The 22,524-nt window shown below is 43.3% G+C and overlaps 1 protein-coding gene across 5 annotated transcripts in view; it reads right to left on the reverse strand.

Moving 5' to 3' along the window:
* NEDD4L (NEDD4 like E3 ubiquitin protein ligase) overlaps positions 1-22,524 on the reverse strand; it is a 365,727-nt gene that overhangs the window by 236,980 nt on the left and 106,223 nt on the right. For 4 of the 5 annotated variants that reach the window (XM_056544621.1, XM_056544640.1, XM_056544612.1 and 1 more), the window contains one exon: positions 161-234. In XM_056544621.1, the coding sequence (XP_056400596.1) occupies positions 161-234 (74 nt within the window). Of the gene's footprint in view, positions 1-160; positions 235-6,006; positions 6,084-22,524 lie in introns of those variants that run through there. The other variant, XM_056544679.1, reaches the window with a different exon arrangement.

Consider the following 22,524-nt stretch of genomic DNA (forward strand, 5'->3'; position numbering starts at 1 on the left):
GAGGGGGATCTAATTTTTGCAAACAAAAAAAGTAGCAATATCCATGATTTTACCATGACCATAGCATAAAATATTCTCCACCCATCGAACAGACTATAACAGTGCGAAAACTTATAACTTATAATAATATAACATTGTTTGTTTATTGTTCAACCATTACCTAGCTCCGAAGATGTCCTTCTTTGCTAAGTCAATGCCAGATACAATCTTCACTCTGAGAATACGAGACTCCTCCTAAGGAAAAGACATAAAACAGGAGGTGTTATTAACATTAAAAAAATATTTGATCCCCCTGCAGATTCTGGACATTTTCCCACTGACAAAGAAATGATTGGTCTAGAATTTGAATGGTCAGTTTGTCTGAACAGTGTAAGACAGAAAAACAACAAAAATCAGATTTCAAATAAGTTATGAATTGATTTGTATTGGATTCCCAATCAGTCAGCAAGATTTCTGCCTCCCAGGTATGTTTTATATAGGTAAAGAGCTGAGATTAGGAGCACTCTCTCAAAATGGACCACCCCTAATCTCAGCTTGTTACTTGTATAAAAGACATCTGTCCACAGAAACCATCAATCAATCAGATTCCAAACTCTCCATCATGGCCGAGACCAGAGAGCTGTACACGGATGTCAGGGACTATATTGTAGACCTACACAAGGCTGGAATGGGCTACAAGACCAGAGAGCTGTACACGGATGTCAGGGACTATATTGTAGACCTACACAAGGCTGGAACGGGCTACAAGACCAGAGAGCTGTACACGGATGTCAGGGACTATATTGTAGACCTACACAAGGCTGGAATGGGCTACAAGACCAAAGAGCTGTACAAGGATGTCAGGGACTATATAGTAGACCTACACAAGGCTGGAATGGGCTCCAAGACCAAAGAGCTGAACAAGGATGTCAGGGACTATATTGTAGACCTACACAAGGCTGGAATGGGCTACAAGACCAAAGAGCTGTACAAGGATGTCAGGGACTATATAGTAGACCTACACAAGGCTGGAATGGGCTACAAGACCAAAGAGCTGTACAAGGATGTCAGGGACTATATTGTAGACCTACACAAGGCTGGAATGGGCTACAAGACCAAAGAGCTGTACAAGGATGTCAGGGACTATATTGTAGAGCTACACAAGGCTGGAATGGGCTACAAGACCAATGAGCTGTACAAGGATGTCAGGGACTATATTGTAGAGCTACACAAGGCTGGAATGGGCTACAAGACCATCGCCAAGCATCTTGGGGAGAAGTTTACAACAGCTTGACAGTCATTTTGTGTTTCTTCCATTTGTAAATAATCGCATTTCCTTTGGTCGGGGGCTCCATGTAAGTTCTCATCTTGTGGAGTTTCAATGTTCATGAGATCGGTGAGGAATTCTATGATATATTTCTATTATAATTTTTATTATTTTTTATCTTTAATGACCCCTGGTCTGTTACATTTCACACATCCGTCCATAAGTTATTCTGATTGTTATTACCATTATGATGACCCCTCTTATCGTTAGTACTATATCTATATTATTTTCATGATTATTACCATCATTACTATATCTACAACTATATCACTGACCCATCTCCTTTTCATTATTTATCCATAACCTTAACATTTATCTCCAATTTGTAATATTAATAATCCAGTAGTCTTTATATATAATTCCATTTCATTGACAAAATTATGGATAACCACACATTACAGCAAACCCTCTGCTGTGCTAACATGTCCCTGCTACTTCCCTCACTCCCAATCCTCCGCCCCCCATCCACCTCTCTCTCTCTCTCTCTCTCTCTCTCTCTCTCTCTCTAACTTATTTTTCCAATTAGACCTCAGACCACTGCATAATATAAAATGACCACTACCCCTATCATAAACCAACTACTGAAGAAAGGAGTAGTCTTTTGAAACGTGTCTAGCCTTCATTTTATTGCCCAGGATCTATCATACAGATCGCTAACTGTCCTACAGAGACTGATGCGGATTGCCTTCTACCTATAGAGACTGACATCACTGGCCAGTATTCATATTTAGCGCCTTTTTCCCCCCCCTGGTATCATGCAGAATCGTAACCAGACCAACGAGGACGCCGAACCCACTCACCGCCGCAAACACGCTACCTGACAAGCAGCCGCCCCGCACAGCTAGAAGTGCCGACAGCAGTGCGAGCAGAGAAGACATCGTGCCAGGCTGTTGCCAAGCCGGACCGAGCCAATAGTCCCACCGTTTTTTCCTCCACAGGATACATGGATATAATTGTTTAGCAGGAACCCCCGGAGTACTCTATGCTTACGGTTAGAGATGAGTGAACTTACAGTAAATTTGATTCGTCACGAACTTCTCGGCTTGGCAGTTGATGTCTTATCCTGCATAAATGAGTTCAGCTTTCCGGTGCTCCGGTGGGCTGGAAAAGGTGGATACAGTCCTAGAAAAGAGTCTCCTAGGACTGTATCCACCTTTTCCAGCCCACGGGAGCACCGGAAAGCTGAACTAATTTATGCAGGAAAAGTCCTCAACTGCCGAGCCGAGAAGTTCGTGACGAATCAAATTTACTGTAAGTTCGCTCATCTCTACTTACGGGGCTGTGATTATTTGTGCACCACATTGCAGGGCTTTTCTTCCCCAGGACGCACACCTTCTGCATTTATTATACCAACGTATACACTTGGAACTGCATTTTATTTTTTACAGGATCAACGCAGCCACGAATACTGGGCCTCATTTCTTCCTTTTACACGTGAGTGACTATGTATACGTATCAATGAACTCTGATACATAGGACTTTTTATCATCTGGGGATTTTTATGTTTTATTTTTGCATATTTTATTAATTTTACCATTATTTTTGGAGGGAATCGCAAGACCCTGCGTTACCCCCTCCCGCACCCGCCTAACCTTAATTGTATGTAATTTTCCTTTTTTTTCTCATTAAATATCGATTTATTCAACCATTGGTCTAATCTCATCTTTCACTACTTCAAGGGGTACTCCGGTGGAAAACTTTTTTAAATGAATTGGTGCTAGAAAGTTAAACAGATTTGTAAATTGCTTCTATTTAAAAATGTCAATCCTTTGAGTACTTTATTTCCTCTGTAGCATACAGCTGCTAATCTTTTCTTTTTGAATTTCTTTTTTGTCTTGTCTACAGTGCTCTCTGCTGACACCTCTGTCCGTGTCAGGAACTGTCCAGAGCAGCAGCATAGGTTTGCTATGGGGATTTTCTCCTGCTCTGGACAGTTCCTGATACGGGCATCAGTTGTCAGCAGAGAGCACTGTGGACAACACAAAAAAGAAAAGAATTGCCTCTGTGGCATACAGCAGCTGATAAGTACTGGAAGGGTAAAGATTTTTTTAATAGAAGTTATTTTCAAATCTGTTCAACTTTCTGGCACCAGTTGATTTAAACAGAAATGTTTTCCACCGGAGTACCGCTTTAATTCTATTTCTATCCCTCCCCTTTCTTATAGACTACTTGAGGAGTGTTACTTTTTTTTTACGCTTCATGTTCTTAGTCAAGCACCTTGGGTATTAAGTGCTATACAGTTAACCTCAGTAATCTGACTTCTACTATAGTAGAGCTGCACAATCCTTTTACATTGATGAGGAATCAGCCCAAATCTACACGGGAGGATCTTGTCAAGGAACTCAAGGCAGCTGGGACCATAGTCACCAAGAAAACAATTGGTAACATACTACGTCGTGAAGGACTGGAACACTGCAGAGCCATTGAACATCTGGCATATAGTCTCCACTAGAGATGAGCGAACTTACAGTAAATTCGATTCGTCACAAACTTCTCGGCTCGGCAGTTGATAACTTTTCCTGCATAAATTAGTTCAGCTTTCAGGTGCTCCCGTGGGCTGGAAAAGGTGGATACAGTCCTAGGAGACTCTTTCCTAGGACTGTATCCACCTTTTCCAGCCCACCAGAGCACCGGAAAGCTGAACTAATTTATGCAGGAAAAGTCAGCAACCCACGAGCTGAGAAGTTTGTGACGAATCGAATTTACTGTAAGTTCGCTCATCTCTAGTTTCCACTTTTCAGCGAGACGCAGTACTAGTTATATACAACATATGAGTCCAGGCTGTTTAGCTCACAGAGCATTGTCTAGACTGGATACAATTGTCTCCACTTCTCAGCTGAGAGCAAGACTAGCTATGTACAATGTATCAGTCTGGAGTCCAGGATGTTTAGCTCACAGAGCATTGTCTAGACTGGATACAATTGTCTCCACTTCTCAGCTGAGAGCAGGACTAGCTATGTACAATGTATCAGTCTGGAGTCCAGGCTGTTTAGCTCACAGAGCATTGTCTAGACTGGATACAATTGTCTCCACTTCTCAGCTGAGAGCAGGACTAGCTATGCACAATGTATCAGTCTGGAGTCCAGGCTGTTTAGCTCACAGAGCATTGTCTAGACTGGATACAATTGTCTCCACTTCTCAGCTGAGAGCAAGACTAGCTATGTACAATGTATCAGTCTGGAGTCCAGGATGTTTAGCTCACAGAGCATTGTCTAGACTGGATACAATTGTCTCCACTTCTCAGCTGAGAGCAGGACTAGCTATGTACAATGTATCAGTCTGGAGTCCAGGCTGTTTAGCTCACAGAGCATTGTCTAGACTGGATACAATTGTCTCCACTTCTCAGCTGAGAGCAGGACTAGCTATGTACAATGTATCAGTCTGGAGTCCAGGCTGTTTAGCTCACAGAGCATTGTCTAGACTGGATACAATTGTCTCCACTTCTCAGCTGAGAGCAGGACTAGCTATGTACAATGTATCAGTCTGGAGTCCAGGATGTTTAGCTCACAGAGTATTGTCTAGACTGCATACAATTGTCTCCACTTCTCAGCTGAGAGCAGGACTAGCTATGTACAATGTATCAGTCTGGAGCTCACAGAGCATTGTCTAGACTGAATACAAGTACAATGTTGTGGATCTTTCCAATGATACAATGATTTAGCATTGATTAACTATAACCTAGAATTATGAAATTTTGCAAAACTGTTTCACTGACAGCAAGCACAGATCTTAAACAACATATAAAAGGTTACAGAATGTTTAATGATACATTGATGAAGTAATTTTTTTCTTTGAACATTATTTTTTTTTAGTGGTTATAGTTCACCAGGCGCCACTGTCCCCATTTATACATCTGTTATGATTGCCTAGGAGCATCATAAAAAGGTTTCATAGAGCTGGAACCTGTGCCCGGTGACAGCATCATAGTGATTCAGTCCATTGTATGTTTTTAGTGTGAATCACAACTGTGATAAATGACATTTCCACTGGGCACACACTAGTCGAACTGCTAGGGATGATGACGACAAGAGTAACTATGAAATGTTCAGCTGCCATATAGTCCAGTGTTTGCCAACCGGTGTGCCTTCAGCTGTTGCAAAACTTCAACTCCCAGCATGCCCGGACAGCCTTTGGCTGTCCGGGCATGCTGGGAGTTGTAGATTTGAAACAGCTGGAGGCCCCCTGGTTGAAAAATACTGGTCACAGTCAGCACCATTCATTCCAGAGACAATTATGTCACCGCTCTTGGTATTAGTGGGGATCCCAGTAGTCGGACCCCCACTAATCTGCTTGCTATCCCCTATCCTGTAAATAGGGGATAACTTAAAGGGGTACTCTGGCCCTAAGACATCTTATCTCCAATCCAAGGGATAAGATGTCTGATCGTGGGGGTCCCACCTGAGGGAGTTGCAGCGCTGCAGCCTCCGAGTCTGCCGGATCACGACTACGGGGCCGAAGTATCGCTACGTCCCGACTCCGCCCCATGTGATGTCACACCCCGCCCCCGCAATGCAAGTCTATGGGAGGGGGGCGTGACTTTGGATAAGGGATAAGATGTCTTAGGGCCGGAGTACCCCTTTAATAAGAAGATGGGGAAACCCATTTTAAAATATAGCATAAACATGAAGACCTAACCGATATAGTTTACAAAAATAAATAAATATGATGAAATAGTAAATAACCAAAAAATGTTTAATTACATTTAAAAATGGTGTATCCAGTCCAGATAATCCTCTGTGAATTACTATGATGTAAAGACATTGCGGGCGATTTATCAAAACCTGTCCAAAGGAAAAGTTGCTAAGTTGCCCATAGCAACCAATCAGATTGCTTCTTTCATTTTGCAGAGGCCTTGTTAAAAATGAAAGAAGCGATCTGATTGGTTGCTATGGGCAACTCAGCATCTTTTCCTCTGGACAGGTTTTGATAAATCTCCCCCATAGGAAGTAGAACAGATCTGTTGCTTGTCCTGATCATTTTCGACAAAGGGGGAAATTTATCAAAACCTGTCCAGAGGAAAAGTTAACCAGTTGCCCATAGCAACCAATCAGATCGCTTTATTTTTTATTTTTCAGAGGCCTTTTCAAAATTGAAAGAAACTATCTAATTGGTTGCTATGGGATAAATCTCCCCCACATGTATCAATGCTGGGACGCTTTAATTATCCTGAAGTGCTTATATCAATAGGGGATCATTTAGACTGTAGAAAATCCTCTTCTCATATTAGGCCTGTACTTGTTTTCAATCTCTGAATATGAACAACAAACGTTCCTATTCCCTGACAGAAAGCAGAGATATATTGATAACGTTGCAGAATCATTGCTGCTTTATGTCATGTCTTGTTACTTGCAGGAAAGTGTGTGTAAAGATGTAGGTTTTCCCGGTAGGGATTCCCTATTCCTTTGAAGGGGTACTCCGCCCCTAGGCATCTTATCCCTAATCCAAAGATGAACCCCCCCCAATCTCGGCTGCGGCACCCACCAACTTTTCTCCGTGCCAGATGACGTTATGGTCACGCCCCGCTCATGGCGTCACGGTCATGCCCCCTCAATGCAAGTCTATGGGAGGGGGTGAGACGGCCGTCACACCCCCTCCTCCCATAGACTTGCATTGAGGGGGTGTGGCCGTGACATCACAAACGTGGTACGGCCGTAACGTGCTGCACCTGACGCTTTAAACGAATGCCGGGTACAGCAGGGAGATTGCGGGGGTCCTCAGCCGCCGGACCCCCGCGATCAGACATCTTATCCCATATCCTTTCGATAGGGGATAGGATGGCTAGGGGTGGAGTACCCCTTTAAGATCAGACTTCTGGCCGTAGCACTTTACCGATGCGATGACCCAATATTTATAAGAAATGCTTAGATATACATAGCCAGGACAATGCGTTTCTGAGGGCTCCCCCTCCTTCTTTAGTATCCTGAGGGATGCTCCTGTTACAACAATCTATTAATATACCCCATAAGGATATTCTCAGTTATTGAAAATTGCTGGGAGTTATAGTTCTTCAACATCTGGAGGTCCACAGCTTGAAGACCTAGGTACTAGACTATTCTTAATAGTCCCATAAAGCCAGTGGACCATGATCCACTTAGTTCCATTAGAGCAATGATATACATATTAATTAGACCAAATGTTTTCCAACCAGTGTGCCTCCAGCTGTTGCAAAACTACAACTCCCAGCATGCCCGGACAGCCAAAGGCTGTCCGGGCATTCAGGGAGTTGTAGTTTTACAACAGCTGGAGGCTCCCTGGTTAGGAAACATTGACAGACCAGCTTAAAGGGGTACTCCCGTGGAAAACTTTTTTTTTTTTTTTTTTTTTTAAATCAACTGGTGCCAGAAAGTTAAACAGATTTGTAAATCACTTCCATTAAAAAATCTTAATCCTTCCAGTACTTTTTAGGGGCTGTATACTAAAGAGAAATCCAAAAAGAAATGCATTTCCTCTGATGTCATGACCACAGTGCTCTCTGCTGACCTCTGCTGTCCATTTTAGGATCTGTCCAGAGCAGCATTTGTTTGCTAAGGGGATTTTCTTCTTCTCTGGACAGTTCCTAAAATGGACAGCAGAGGTCAGCAGAGAGCACTGTGGTCAGGACATCACAGGAAATGCATTTCTTTTTTGGATTTCTCTTTAGTATACAGCCCCTAAAAAGTACTGGAAAGATTTTTTAATAGAAGTGATTTACAAATCTGTTTAACTTTTTGGCACCAGTTTATTCTTTTTAAAAAACGTATTCCACGGGAGTACCCCTTTAACTATTCACCTCAACCCAAGGAATGTCCCTCATGCTTTACACAGCCTCACAGCTTTTCACGAAGGCCAAATCAAACCTTTTTTCAAATGTTTATTTTCTGAGCTTTGATATGGTCACCACAACCTCCAGCATCAGATTATTACCGCTCCATAATCTTCCATGGCAGGGAGCCATATACTTCTGTCGCTAGGCAGCTAATGGACTATAAAAATCCTTACGGTCACTTATTAAAAGGACAAACAATAAAAAATAAAAAAAATAAACTTTGTTTTGCACAAAACACAAACTCAAGGAAGCGTTTACAAACTGTGGTTCTACAAAATGTTAGTGAACGCTATGAATTATTAATAACAATAATAAAACCCCAAAATGACTTGTTATATACAGGAAATTGGGTGCTGACCATGTGGTACAACTAGATGCTATATTGGGTGATAACATTACCAGGAGCCGCAGTGGCAGCCATGGTGGTTGTCACCCAGGAAGAGATAAATCTTATAGAAAGTCTAAATACTGAGTGACAGAAGAGAGTGACTCAAGGGAGAGAGAGCACACACTTTAATTCACTTCGGCTGTGTTACAGAGACTCGATCCTCTCAGAAAAGCCATTACGTTATCATTAGAGGGTATGGTTATAATGACAGGTGTGCTGCGGTAGACTAGATAGGCAGGATTACTTTGCTGACAATAGAGAGAGAAAAAGAGAGAACCAGAAAGCAGAAGAAAGCTAGAGGGAGAGAGAGATAGAGGGAACGAGAGGGAGAGAGCAGAGGAGAGTTAGGGTCTATTCACAAGGCAGAATTTCCGCACCAATTCCACTTCCACAGGTGGTTTCTGGCTTGTGCAGATTTTGTGCAGAATTGGTGCTGAATCCATGTGGAAATTCAAAGTGTGAATGGGAGTGCGGAATCCCGTAGATGTCTATTGGGCTTTCATTTAAGGCAGAATTCCGCAAGCAGAAATTTTGCCGTGTGAATAGACCCTAAAGGTACCTTCACACGGACGGATCCGCATAGTGTTTTACACTGCGGATGTGCCTCCATCTGTGTCTGCTCATAACTGCAATCTGTTGCTACGAGCAGACACGCTGCAATGTGTGAGTTGCCGCATGCAAGCGCAGTATACTTGTACACATCGCGGCTGCTCTCGGCCTAGCTCAGGGAGCAGGGGGAGCGGCCGTGATGCGTGCGAGTATCCTGCACATGAGCGCGGCGACTCGCACATCACAGCGTGTCTGCTCGTAGTAACAGATTGCAGTTATGAGCAGACACAGATGGAGGCACAATGTAGGGGTCAATCGCCGGTGGATCCGCAGCGTAAAATACGCTGCAGATCTGTCTGTGTGAACCAACCCCTAGAGAGAGAAAGAAGAGAGGGAGGGTGCACGGGAGACAGAGCAAGGGAGAGAGAAAGTGCTAGGGAGCGAGAGCAGAAGAAAGAGCTAAAAAAAAAAAAAAAAAAAAAAGAGTGGGCAAGAAAGAGCAGAAGAGTGCTAGAGAAAGCTGGAGAGAGCAAGATCCCTAAATTTTAAGCAGTCTGAAGATTTGTAGGCCTCCAATCCCAGGGATGCCAACTAACATAAAAAAAAAAATATATATATATATATATATATATATATATATATCACACACATCAATATTCTATAGACCAATTTCATATGAGTAAACAATGGGCACATCTCTGCATCTGTACTACAGCCTTATACCCCGGCTCCACCACAGGTCTGATCACAGAACTATCGGCACCATGAGGACCTATAAGGTGGTGATTTCAGGTGATCTGACCATGGTTGAGCCCATGTTACATTTGTGGGACATTGCCCTTAGTTCACTTTATATTGAGGATGGGTTTTCTATAACCCAAACTCTAGTTTATAACTAAGAAGTCCCAGTGAAATAGAGGCGGTGGTCGTCTGGTATTCCGCTTCTGACGTGTATGAAAGCTCTGAGACTTATATTTAAGAAGCCTCCATCTGCTTCCATATGTTATCAGCCTCTGTATACAGTGATCATCCCGGAGGACCGATCATTTGTCATGGTGCGGGTGGGAAAACTCTTGAGACCACTCAGGAGCTTCTTCAGAACGCTCGTGGAGCAAAGCTGCAATACCAAACACAACCCATGAACAAGTGGGGCACTGTTCCTGAAAGAAAGCATCTTTATTTTTCTAAACCTGTATTACAAACACCTTAAGGATATTTGTGGGTATTTTTGCTGCAGATTCTGCTGCTCATCGACTTGAATGGGCGCACCCTCTAGTCAAGAAACATGAATCTGGAGGATTAACTTGCAAGGACACTATCCTCCTATAGGTGGCGCCAGAGAGCAAGCTCTCTTCCTTCTGGAGGACAAATACTTTTCACATATTTTTTCCCATTGGAGTTTTGCATCACCTATACGATTTCACAGGTCTTTTGGCGTTCTCCTAATAAAACATAGAATTCTAGAAGGATTCAGCTCACCTCCTCATCCGATCTCCCTGTACGTGTCACAAAGCATGCCCACTACATTCTCCCATTAAAGTTAACGAGTCCTAAGGTTTCTTTTATTTAGAATTCATTGATGTAAAGCAAATCCCTACCAATACCAGGTCAAGTGAGGCAACACCCCGCATAATCATGTATAGAATATAGAGCCAGTGGCTGTCTGGGCATGCTGGGAGTTTTGGTTTTGAAATAGCTAAAGGGACCCTGCTTGGGACACACTGATATAGAGTTAAAACAAATATATCTAAAATATAAAATGATACATATTTTTTTATATAATTTTATTAAAAACATAAAATTGCGAAAAATTATCACATTTTTTTTTTTTTTTTTATGATCAGACTCTGAAGACAGATATTGGTATATGTTCCAGTAAAAAAAAATTATATTCACTCATAAAAAAAGAATTAGTCGTCCCCCTGAGTTATTTCACTTTGTAGTCCTTACTGTAATGAGGGGTGTGAGTGTGAATATTTAAGTGTGTGGGGGGGGGGGGGTCTATTCAGTCCTGGCTGCGTTCAGTGAACAGCATCTCATGAGACTGCATACACATTACAGTAATGGCATAGAACACACCGTATATTATTATTATGTACCCCCCCGGATGGATTGACTTAATGGTCAGAGGGGCTACAAAAGGCTGGGTGGTCGACATATCATAATGAAGTATGTAATGTCTAAAGCATAAAGTAAACTATGTAAAGCATACAATAACTCACTGTGACCACAGGTTGCAGTTTTTACCACTAAGCCTAAAACTAAGCTGGAACCTCCTGTTCTGTGATAAGGAAGGGTCCGCTGGAAAGTGATCTGTACAGAATTACAGTGAAAGGTGACACCAGTAAATAGAAGAGACAATAGGAGCTCAGCCACCCCCTCCCCTGTAGAATGACCTTTGCACAGGTCACAGAGCATGCTTACAAACCGGTCTTATACACAGAACAGGGTCTGGAGAGGTTTATTGTGGGGCTTTCTGCAAAAGCATATCTCTAAATGCTGTTAAAAAAAAAAAAGGCAAGATGACAGCCCCTATAATCATGTGCTAAAAATCTAATTAATTATTATCAGAGAATAGAAACAGGATTGGAAAAAATAGTGTGTATTTTTAAGTGTCTAGCTTCCGTATTTGGCTGACAAATCCCTCTGTTTTGTTGCTCACTTATTCTGACATCCACTGCTCTTGAACGGGCTTGGGAGCCCGCCCTCATTCACCATGCATTCACTTCCTCCCTGAGTCTGCTGTGCAGAGCTGGGTGTCTTCTGCCAATCTGCAGGCTGCTCTGCAACCCCCTCCTCTCAGTTTTAATGCTGCAGTCTGATGGGACAGGAGTGAGCACAGAGGAGTGTGTGCTAGTCCTGCCCTCACTTCCCGGACTTTGTCCCAGCCTGTGCTTCAGCTGGGACACAGATGATGCTGCAGCCAGACAGAATTATGTTCTGGATGGTATGGCGACCCCTAGTGGTCTTTTTTTATAAGCCATGATCCCTATAAAAAGGGAGATTTCTTTTGGGATTCAGACTGTGCCCATATAAAAAAAAAAAACATTAAAATCCATTCACTTGACACTTCTGCAGGCTAGATCCAGGAAATCCCTTCTTACCTAAATCTCTTCCGTCTTCTAATTGCAGTATTAATAGATTATTGACTGGAAATCCCGAAGCAACAGGGCAGAGCTGCGCCCACGCTGCCGTCGTGTTTAATTTCTCTGCCACATCTTGAGACCCGGTTTCCTTGAGAAGGGATTCAGTGTGGAATACGCTTGTATACAAGTAGTGAGTGACTCATGTGGTCAGTCGTTAGTCGTTCATTAACAGGTCAGTCCGATTCCCGCATCCCCCAGCATGGAGTGGGGAGAACACACATGACCTCATCCTCATCATCCTCTAAATATTAGTGACAGCGCACGGCGTCTATTCAGTGCCGGATCAGGGTTATGTCATCAGATCATTCACTGCAATTAAATTGGCCTCAACAATATGGCAAACAAGTCTGTCGGCGGCGAGCGTAGGCTCCCCCTGGGAATGCACAACAACTGATGCTTGGGAGGGGAGCAGTCACACAATGCCGCAATGCAGATGCTATGTATTTATGGCAGGTCTTTCGCTAATGCATTTTTTTTTTTTTTTTAATATTGTTCTCCAAATCTTGTATTTGCTGTATTTTCTGTTAGAGCTGCAGACATGGATAGCTGCCCGGGGATAAAAGCAAACTGGCACCTTTCCTGAGGCTGATGGTGGTTGCCAAATCTATAAAATCAGACTTTTATTTCTCAGTCTAGTGTCGAGGAGGCGGAGCCGAGCTGCTCAAGTGCCACGACTAGAGATGAGGGAACTTACAGTAAATTAGATTCGTCACAAACTTCTCGGCTCGGCAGTTGATGACTTATCCTGCATAAATTAGTTCATCTTTCAGGTGTTCCGGTGGGCTGGAAAAGGTGGATACAGTCCTAGGGAAGATTCTCCTAGGACTGTATCCACCTTTTCCAGCCCTCCGGAGCACTTGAAAGCTGAACTAATTTATGCAGGAAAAGTCATCAACTGTCGAGCCGAGAAGTTTGTGACGAATCGAATTTACTGTAAGTTCGCTCATCTCTACTCCTGCCTTGTCTATCATGTTCCATGCTGTACTACTGCTAATACAGTCACATCTCCTGCCTTGTCTATCATATTCCATACTGTACTACTGCTAATACAGTCACATCTCCTGCCTTGTCTATCATGTTCCATACTGTACTACTGCTAATACAGTCACATCTCCTGCCTTGTCTATCATGTTCCATACTGTACTGCTGCTAATACAGTCACACATCTCCTGCCTTGTCTATCATGTTCCATACTGTACTGCTGCTAATACAGTCACATCTCCTGCCTTGTCTATCATGTTCCATACTGTACTACTGCTAATACAGTCACATCTCCTGCCTTGTCTATCATGTTCCATACTGTACTACTGCTAATACAGTCACATCTCCTGCCTTGTCTATCATGTTCCATACTGTACTATTGCTAATACAGTCACATCTCCTGCCTTGTCTATCATGTTCCATACCGTACTGCTGCTAATACAGTCACATCTCCTGCCTTGTCTATCATGTTCCATACCGTACTGCTGCTAATAAGAGTAACACATCTAATGCCTTGTCCATCATATTCCATACTGTGCTACTGCTAATACAGTCACATCTCTTGCCTTGTCTATCATGTTCCATACTGTACTGCTGCTAATACAGTCACACATATAATGCCTTATCCATCATATTCCATACTGTACTACTGCTAATACAGTCACATCTCCTGCCTTGTCTATCTTGTTCCATACTGTACTACTGCTAATACAGTCACATCTCCTGCCTTGTCTATCATGTTCCATACCGTACTGCTGCTAATACAGTCACATCTCTTGCCTTGTCTATCATGTTCCATACCGTACTGCTGCTAAGAGTAACATCTAATGCCTTGTCCATCATATTCCATACTGTGCTACTGCTAATACAGTCACACATCTCCTGCCTTGTCCATCATATTCCATACTGTACTACTGCTAATACAGTCACATCTCTTGCCTTGTCTATCATGTTCCATACCGTACTGCTGCTAAGAGTAACATCTAATGCCTTGTCCATCATATTCCATACTGTACTGCTGCTAATACAGTCACACATCTAATGCCTTATCCATCATATTCCATACTGTACTACTGCTAATAGTCACACATCTCCTGCCTTGTCTATCATGTTCCATACTGCACTACTGCTAATACAGTCACATCTCCTGCCTTGTCTATCATGTTCCATATTGTACTGCAGTTAATACAGTCACACATCTCCTGCCTTGTCTATCATGTTCCATACTGTACTGCAGTTAATAAAGTCACACATCTTCTGCCTTGTCTATCATGTTCCATACTGTACTGCTGCTAATACAGTCACATCTCCTGCCTTGTCTATCATGTTCCATACACTACTACTACTACTCCACACATTTCCTGCTTGTCTATCATATTCCAAACTGTAATACTACTACCCCTACTACTACTTCACAGCTGCATATCTCCTGCCTTATCCATTATGTTCCATACTGTAATACTACTACTACTACCACCCCCTCTACACCGTCACACATCTCCTGCCTTATCCATCATGTTCCATACTGTGCTACTACTATACAGCCACACATATCCAGCCTTATGCATACACAAGTACTACTACAACCTCAAAACAGCCGGACATCTCCTGCCTTTTCCATCATGTTCCATACTGTACTGATACAATAAACTACTACACAGCTACACATCTCCTGTCCTATACATACGCCACTACTGCTACTACTACCACCACCACTACTACTAATACAGAGCCGCACATCTTCTGTCTTGTACGTCATGTTCCATACTGTACTGATACTACTACTACAAATACTACTACACAGCCACACATCTCCTGTCCTATCCATATGTCACTACTACTACTACTTCAATATTTTCATAGATATCATGTTATATGTTATTTTTATGTGTGTATTCATTATGTGTGCTTTGTACCTTTAAGAGAGAAGCTTTGTAAACCCATGTGACCCTGCCTGCCAATGGGAACCCCTAAATTCTTAAGTATATAAAGTAGAGGGGGGAGGAGTTGCCCCAGTCTAGTTACTGCTGAGATCAAGTGTGGTAAAGGTGTAAGGTGTGTGGAGAAGCTCTAAGGGAAGTCCCAGATCAAATCCCTCTTACCCGGTTATTCTGCAAGGATCACCCACACAGTGGAAGTTTATGCCCTGGCGGAGAAACCTACAGGACCTTGACAGAACCCTAGCTACCTTGATCAATCTTCAATCCTATCTTATAGGGGTATTCCAGGAAAAAAAACTTTTTTTTATATATCAACAGGCTCCAGAAAGTTAAACAGATTTGTAAATTACTTCTGTTAAAAAATCTTAATCCTTTCAGTACTTATGAGCTGCTGAAGTTGAGTTGTTCTTTTCTTTCTAAGTGCTTTCTGATGACACGTGTCTCAGGAACCACCCAGTTTAGAAGCAAATCCCCATAGCAAAGCTCTTCTACTCTGTGCAGTTCCCGAGACAAGCAGAGATGTCAGCAGAGAGCACTGCTGCCAGACAGAAAATCTTAATCCTTTCAATAATTATCAGCTGCTGAAGTTGAGTTGTTGTTTTCTGTCTGGCAATAGTGCTCTCTGCTGACCTCTCTGCTTGTCTCGAGAACTGCAAAAAGAGATGGAGATTTGCTTCTAAACTGGGTGGTTCCTGAGACAGGTGTCATCAGAAAGCACTTAGACAGAAAAGAACAACTCAATTTCAGCAGCTCATAAGTACTGAAAGGATTACGATTTTCTAATAGAAGTAATTTACAAATCTGTTTAACTTTCTGGAACCAGTTGATATAAAAAAAAAAAAAAAGTTTTTTTCCTGGAATACCCCTTTAAGTCAGTATCAATCTATTGGATGAAAAGCACCACAAGTTCTGGCAAGGCAACAGGGCTCCCAAGGGGTTACACTGCATCCTCTCCACTCTGCACCATACTGTCTTTGTATCAACATCTGCACCCTGCTCAGTAAAGGCAATTATCCGTAACCTAACATCTGTGTGTTCCTTTACTCCCAGTGTCTGGCCCAGGAGAAGCTGTCTCCGACCTCGGACCGTGTATAGGCTTACAGTGCCCTGGCATCATGAAGTGATAAAGTATTTCCTAACACCCCTTGGCTACCACACTGTTACATCCAAAAACTTTTTATATGTTGTTACTGATGAAAATTAAAAGACCTTATGTAATATGGTTGCTTAAAATTTTTTGAAAATTAAATAATAAAAAATTACTCCTGAAAATCCCACCACTAGGTGTCACCATACCTACTGGGACACTGACTAGTCCAGCAGCAGCCTCAAGCTTGTCCATGAGTCATGAACAAGAGATGACTCATGGACAAAGCTGCATGAGCAGATGCACCAATCACCTCCCACCACCACAAGGAGGGACACGCCCCCTCCCACCACACAACAATCACCTCCCACCACCACAAAGAGGGACACGCTCCCTCCCACCACATCAATCACCTCCCACCACCACAAGGGAGGGACACGCCCCCTTCCCCTGAGAGGATTTTTAACACTGTGAGCTCAGGAAGATAGACATTTTTATAATAAATATAGGTGATAGAGGCATAAATATACATGGTCAGGATTAGTCACTGAGTAACAATTTTTTTTTTTTCGTGGGATCTGACATATATGTCCTGATGTGATCAGAAACTCCCACTTTGGTGCACATTTGCATAAGCCTGCCCCTTGTCATTCCATAATGCAGGCTAATTACAGCACAAGATATCTGGCCACCTGTTGCTTTTTTCTCAGTGATTGACCCTCACATGGTCCCATGGCTTCACACGTGAACAATCTCATGGATGCAGCCAAAAAAAACGACCATTTCATAACAATAAAACGTATGCAAGTTCACAATCACTTGTAAAGGGCAATAAAAGGATAAATAACATTTTTATAGGTTGATTCTTATCATTGTAGAGCACAATCCAGTAAGCTCACCTTGAATGACTCTACTGTATTCTGTGCACAGTGGAGCATGGATTAGACAACCAGCGAAGAACTTAGAACTTATCAATGATTTTTGTGAAGGTTTTATGGGGAAAAAAAATGTGAAAATTTTCGAGCAATCACTTGGGACCTTCCCTGTTTATTGTGCAAAAAAATCAGAGTGCTGTGCAAAAAAATTTTGTGTGTGTATTCATTTATATATATATTTTTATATATTCCCCAGTGATATTAAAACTGTAAAACTGTTTTCTCCATTCTCCAAAAACAGAAACCCCTAGGGATCAGATTGCTTCCAGTGTAGCTCCTAAAAAATCCAGGGACCACCCCAACCCCCCCCCCCCCCCCCAATAACATTGATATGTAATACTAAACGATATGGACAGGGTTAATGTAAATTAGTGGTCTCCAAACTGTGGACCAGCAGATGTTGCAAGACAACAACTCCCAGCATGTTGGGGGTTGTCGTTTTGCAACATCTGGAGGTCCACAGTTTGGAGACCACTGATCTAGGCAACCAAACAACTAAATGTATAATCTGTATGCTAGAATACTTTACACAAGGCTCCCCATTACATTTACAAATAAATCTGATTATTACTAATACAGACAGTATTACCAGGGGCGGACATATCGCCTGTGCAGCTGGTTCAGCTGCACAGGGGCCCAGCTTGTGAGGGGCCCCGCCGCCCTATGCTGCACCGCCGCTGCTCACTGTTCTAAAGCACCGAGGTGCATAATAGTGAGTCTGCAGCTGGCCGACCCAGGTCTGACGAGGGATGTCGCGCAAGTGACTTCCCTATGCAGACCCGCGCAGGAGGACGTCAGTGACGTCACTCGTCAGGCCACCGACGGAGAGAAGTGCTGCGCAGGCAAGGTAGGTGTGTCTGTGTGTGTCTGTCTGTCTGTGTGTGCCTGTGTGTGTCTGTGTGTTGGGGTGGCTATGCTACCTAATGTGGGGAAACTGTGCTACCTAATGTGGGGAATCTATGCTACCTAATGTGGAGAATATATGCTACCTAATGTGGGGAATCTATGCTACCTAATGTGGGGAATCTATGCTACCTAATGTGGGGAATCTATGCTACCTAATGTGGGGAATCTATACTACCTAATGTGGGGAATCTATGCTACCTAATGTGGGGAATCTATGCTACCTAATGTGGGGAATCTATGCTACCTAATGTGGGGAATCTATACTACCTAATGTGGGGAATCTATGCTACCTACTGTGGGGTAACTATGCTACCTTATGTGAGGAAACTGCTGCCTACCTAATGCTGCAGGTTAATGTGAGTTGCAGTGCAATTTTATGGCGTGGTACTTTTATTTATTTATTTTTTTTTTTTGGGGGGGGGGGGGCACATTCTTTGCACAGGGGCCCTCTGCTGTCTGTGTCCGCCTCGGTGTATTACATATCTAATCTTCATTTAATACAGGTATAACACTAAACACATGTATTCAATGAGGATTACAAAATATATTATGTAATACAGTTTGCTTTAGTAATGAGGTTTTTCTCTCTGGTATAACACTAAAACACACAGCAATGTGTGGTCTATGGTCACCCATAAGTGAAGCCAGACATGAATCTAATTACTAAGGCAGAAAAGAATAAATAGACTACAGATACCCTTGTATATATGTTTTTTTTAAACCTTTTTTGGAAGATTCAACCGAAAAATAAAAAGATTTCATAAAGAAATGGTGCAAGACAAGCTCAGAACTATGAATCGCAATGATACTCCTAGTAAAAGACAGGGCGGAGGGCACAGATTTAAAATTTAAGAACACCCAGCCTGCCTGATGGGCAGTTACAGATGGCAAACATGAAGACCCTTTTTAGGCCCTTGGCTGCCATGACAACCCATTGGCACACTGTGAATCAATTACGGAGGTACCAGTAGGTCAACAGAAAGAGTCCCTCAACTGTTAGGCTACATTCACACTACATAATCTTACGAGCTAAAGGATTTCCAATGCAGAAGCCTCCCATTGTCTTTAATGGGATTCTGCTGCACCGTGCTCACTGTAGAATTTTTACCATGGCTGGAAAATTCGGCTGTGGAAATTAAAATTCCGGACTCCCCCCCCCCCCAAAAGAATGAGCACGTTCATTCTTTCTGCAAAAATCTACACAGACTGCGTTGCCATCAATAGTAAAGGCGAATGACCTAGCACCGATGGAATTTGGACAAAATCTTCACCGGGAATACCTCCCTGGAGGGAGATACCGTATTGTGAATTTAGCCTTAAAGGGGTACTCCACCCCTAGAGATCTTATCCCCTAAGATGTGTGATCGCTGGGGTCCTGCTGCTGGGGACCCCCCGCGATCTCCCTGCTGCACCCGGAGGCTCGTGATACCACGACCACACCCCCTTAATGCAAGTTTATGGGAGGGGGCGTGATGGCCGTCACGTCCCCTCCCATAGACTTGCATTGAGGGGGCGTGGTTGTGACATCACGAGCAGGGTGTGACCGTGACGTCACGAGCTTCCGCCCCGCATCAACAGTCATCCAGAACGGAGAAAAGTTTGCTCCGTGCACCGGATGTCTGGGGTGCTCCAGCAGAGATCGCAGGGTTCCTCAGCGGCGAGACCCCAGCAATCAGACATCTTATCCCCAATCCTTTAAACTCATTTGCTGCTGTGACTGCTACTGACTGTGGCATCTAAGGAGTTATACACTTGGGATCAGAGCTATCTCCGATCCTAACCATTGCAGCAAGATATGAGCTGATGCCTGAAGTGAATCGCACAGCTTCTATCTCACATTTATTGATTTAACATTTATTCAAGCAATATAAAACAAATTGCTCTGGTGAATAGCCAATGTAAATCCCCATTACACTTCCGAGTTACCATTCAGCTTCCTCACAATCCTGAACGGCAAAGTAATAAGTGATAACTAATCACAGACTATGATTCTAAAACAACATCTGGGAAGGCTGAATGCAGTCTATGGTATGGCATACAAATACATTAAATACAGTACAAGAGAAGAACTGGGTCTTACCCCTCGCAGAGTCTACAGTGGGTCTCCGTGTAGGATCATTCAGTGAGTTCAGATGTAAATACCTGCTCCGTTACCACACGCCTAAAATCTGTGCACGCAATAGACGGAAGTCATAGACCGGGCAGTAAATTTCCACTGCTGAGGTAACCAGGTCAAGGGACCGTTCCCAAGATGTTATACGAGGCTCTCATACTGTACAAAGATGATGGGGATCCTGTGATATGACCTAAAGATACCGAATAGTTTGGTAATTTTCCACTGGAGACACATGTAGGAACAGGCTCACATTCCACAGCCATTTCACCTCGTGATCTCCAAGAAACATAGCCCCCACCTCCATACCTGGAGAGACGACAAGGCAAAATAGAACTGCAATTTGTAACAACAGAAAAAAATGAAGATTCCATGATTAGTAATCTAGTCCTTCCTTAGGACTTCGTTTGAGCCATGATGTTTGATCAGTGGGTATCGAACCACTGGAACCCATATGGCGTGAAGAGTTCAAAAGGTGGCCAAGTTTTAATGCTGCGGCTGCTACTGACTGGCACAGGGCAGCGGTCTACAGGTCTCCTCCATGCATCTCTATGGGAGAGGTGAAGATACAAGAGTACAGCGCTTGTGTATCTCCGGGTCTCCCACAGACAGTTCATGGATAGGGCATGTTGACTGCAGTCGCTCCGTGCCTAAGGAGAGCCGGTGTCCTGAGATCCCTGCAATCAAACACTTCAAGGATAACTCCGAGATCTAACAACTTATCCCCTATACTAAGGATAGGGGATAAGTGTTAGATTTCGGGGGGGGGGGGGGGGTCCGACTGCTGGGGCCCCCCACGATCTCTTGTACTGTGCGCCGGCTCCCTACATGAAATGAGCATTTTCGACCACAGCAAGAAGCTGCGGCCGACACGCCCCCTGCGGGGCGTGTCGGCCGCAGCTTCATGCTGTGGTCAAAAATGCTCGTTTCATGCAGGTAGCCGAGGCGCTGTTCGGGAGATCGTGGGGGCCCCAGCGGTCGGACCCCCCACGATCTAACACTTATCCCCTATCCTTAATATAGAGGATAAGTTGTTACTTCCCAGAGTTATCCTTTAACCCCAATCCTGTGAATAGGGGATAGGGTTAAAAGCACCAGAGTACCCCTTTAACTAACGCATTTTTAGGGGAACTATTGTCCAGTTTGAGAATTCCTTCTTTCCATAAGTTACATCTGGCTGATCTAGTATTTTACACGTCACCACTGCACAAAAACCCCACGTGGACCTGGCCCAAATTCCTAAGAGCCCATAAAGGGGTACTCCACCCCTATACATCTTATGCTCTATCCAAAGGATAGGGGATAAGATGTCTGATCGCGGGGGACCCCGGCGATCTCCCTGCTGAACACGACGTTTGTTTAGAGCATCGGGTGAAGCGCCGAAGGCTCGTGCCCTCACGCCCACTCCCATAGACTTGCATTGAGGGGGCGTAGCCATGACATCACGAGCCTTCACCCCGTATCGCCAGTCATCCAGTCATCCGGCAAAGAGCAAAGTTAGCTCTGGATGTCTGGGGTGCCACAGCCAAGATTGGGGGGGGGGGGGGTCCCCAGCGGTGGAACCCCTCGATCAGACATCTTATCCCCTATTCTTTGGATAGGGGATAAGATGTCTGGCGGCGGAGTACCCCTTTAATAGCCATTTATACTTGGTATTATCAGTTTATCGGAACATAACCATAGTCAGATAGTCAGATAAAGACTTTACACTTCCAGAGAATTACATTATAACATTACCGACTCCAAAGTAACCACTTTACTCAAGTTTTTCCAAAGAAAATTGAGAACTCCTTGACTGGGAGAAATAAATGTCTATATTTGTGTGTATAAGGACACCTGGTGGCGGCACCACACACATCCATCAATAGAGCTGCTTCTGTGTCATACAGCGGGAAAGTTGTGTATTTTTATTTTTATTGTAATTGGAAAGCAAATATATATATTTATTAAATAATCTCTTAAAGAACACCCGTCATAGCAATTAAATATTTGCATAAGTGACAAAAGATATATGTTTTACTTGTTTATATGTTACATTGTGACACTCCGGGACTTTTATTACATTGCACCCTTATAGAACAGAATTGCACAGCTCTCTCTATACAGGCACCTTGATAACCATCTTCAGAATGGGATTTTTTAAAAAGGGATTATCCAGGAATAGAAAAACAGAATAAAATTCTTTCAAAAAACAGCGCCACATCTGTACTTGGGTTGTATGTGGTATTGCACCTTATTTCCATTAGTAAATGGAATTAAGTTGTTATACCACACACAACCTAAGGGCAAGAGTGTGGCTGTTTTTTGAAGAAATCAGCTCTGTTTTTTCTAACCCTGGATAACCCCTTTAGTGGTCCCCAAGAGCGCC

This window comes from Hyla sarda, chromosome 1 (genome assembly GCF_029499605.1).
Source record: "Hyla sarda isolate aHylSar1 chromosome 1, aHylSar1.hap1, whole genome shotgun sequence".
Classification (NCBI taxonomy): domain Eukaryota; kingdom Metazoa; phylum Chordata; class Amphibia; order Anura; family Hylidae; genus Hyla; species Hyla sarda.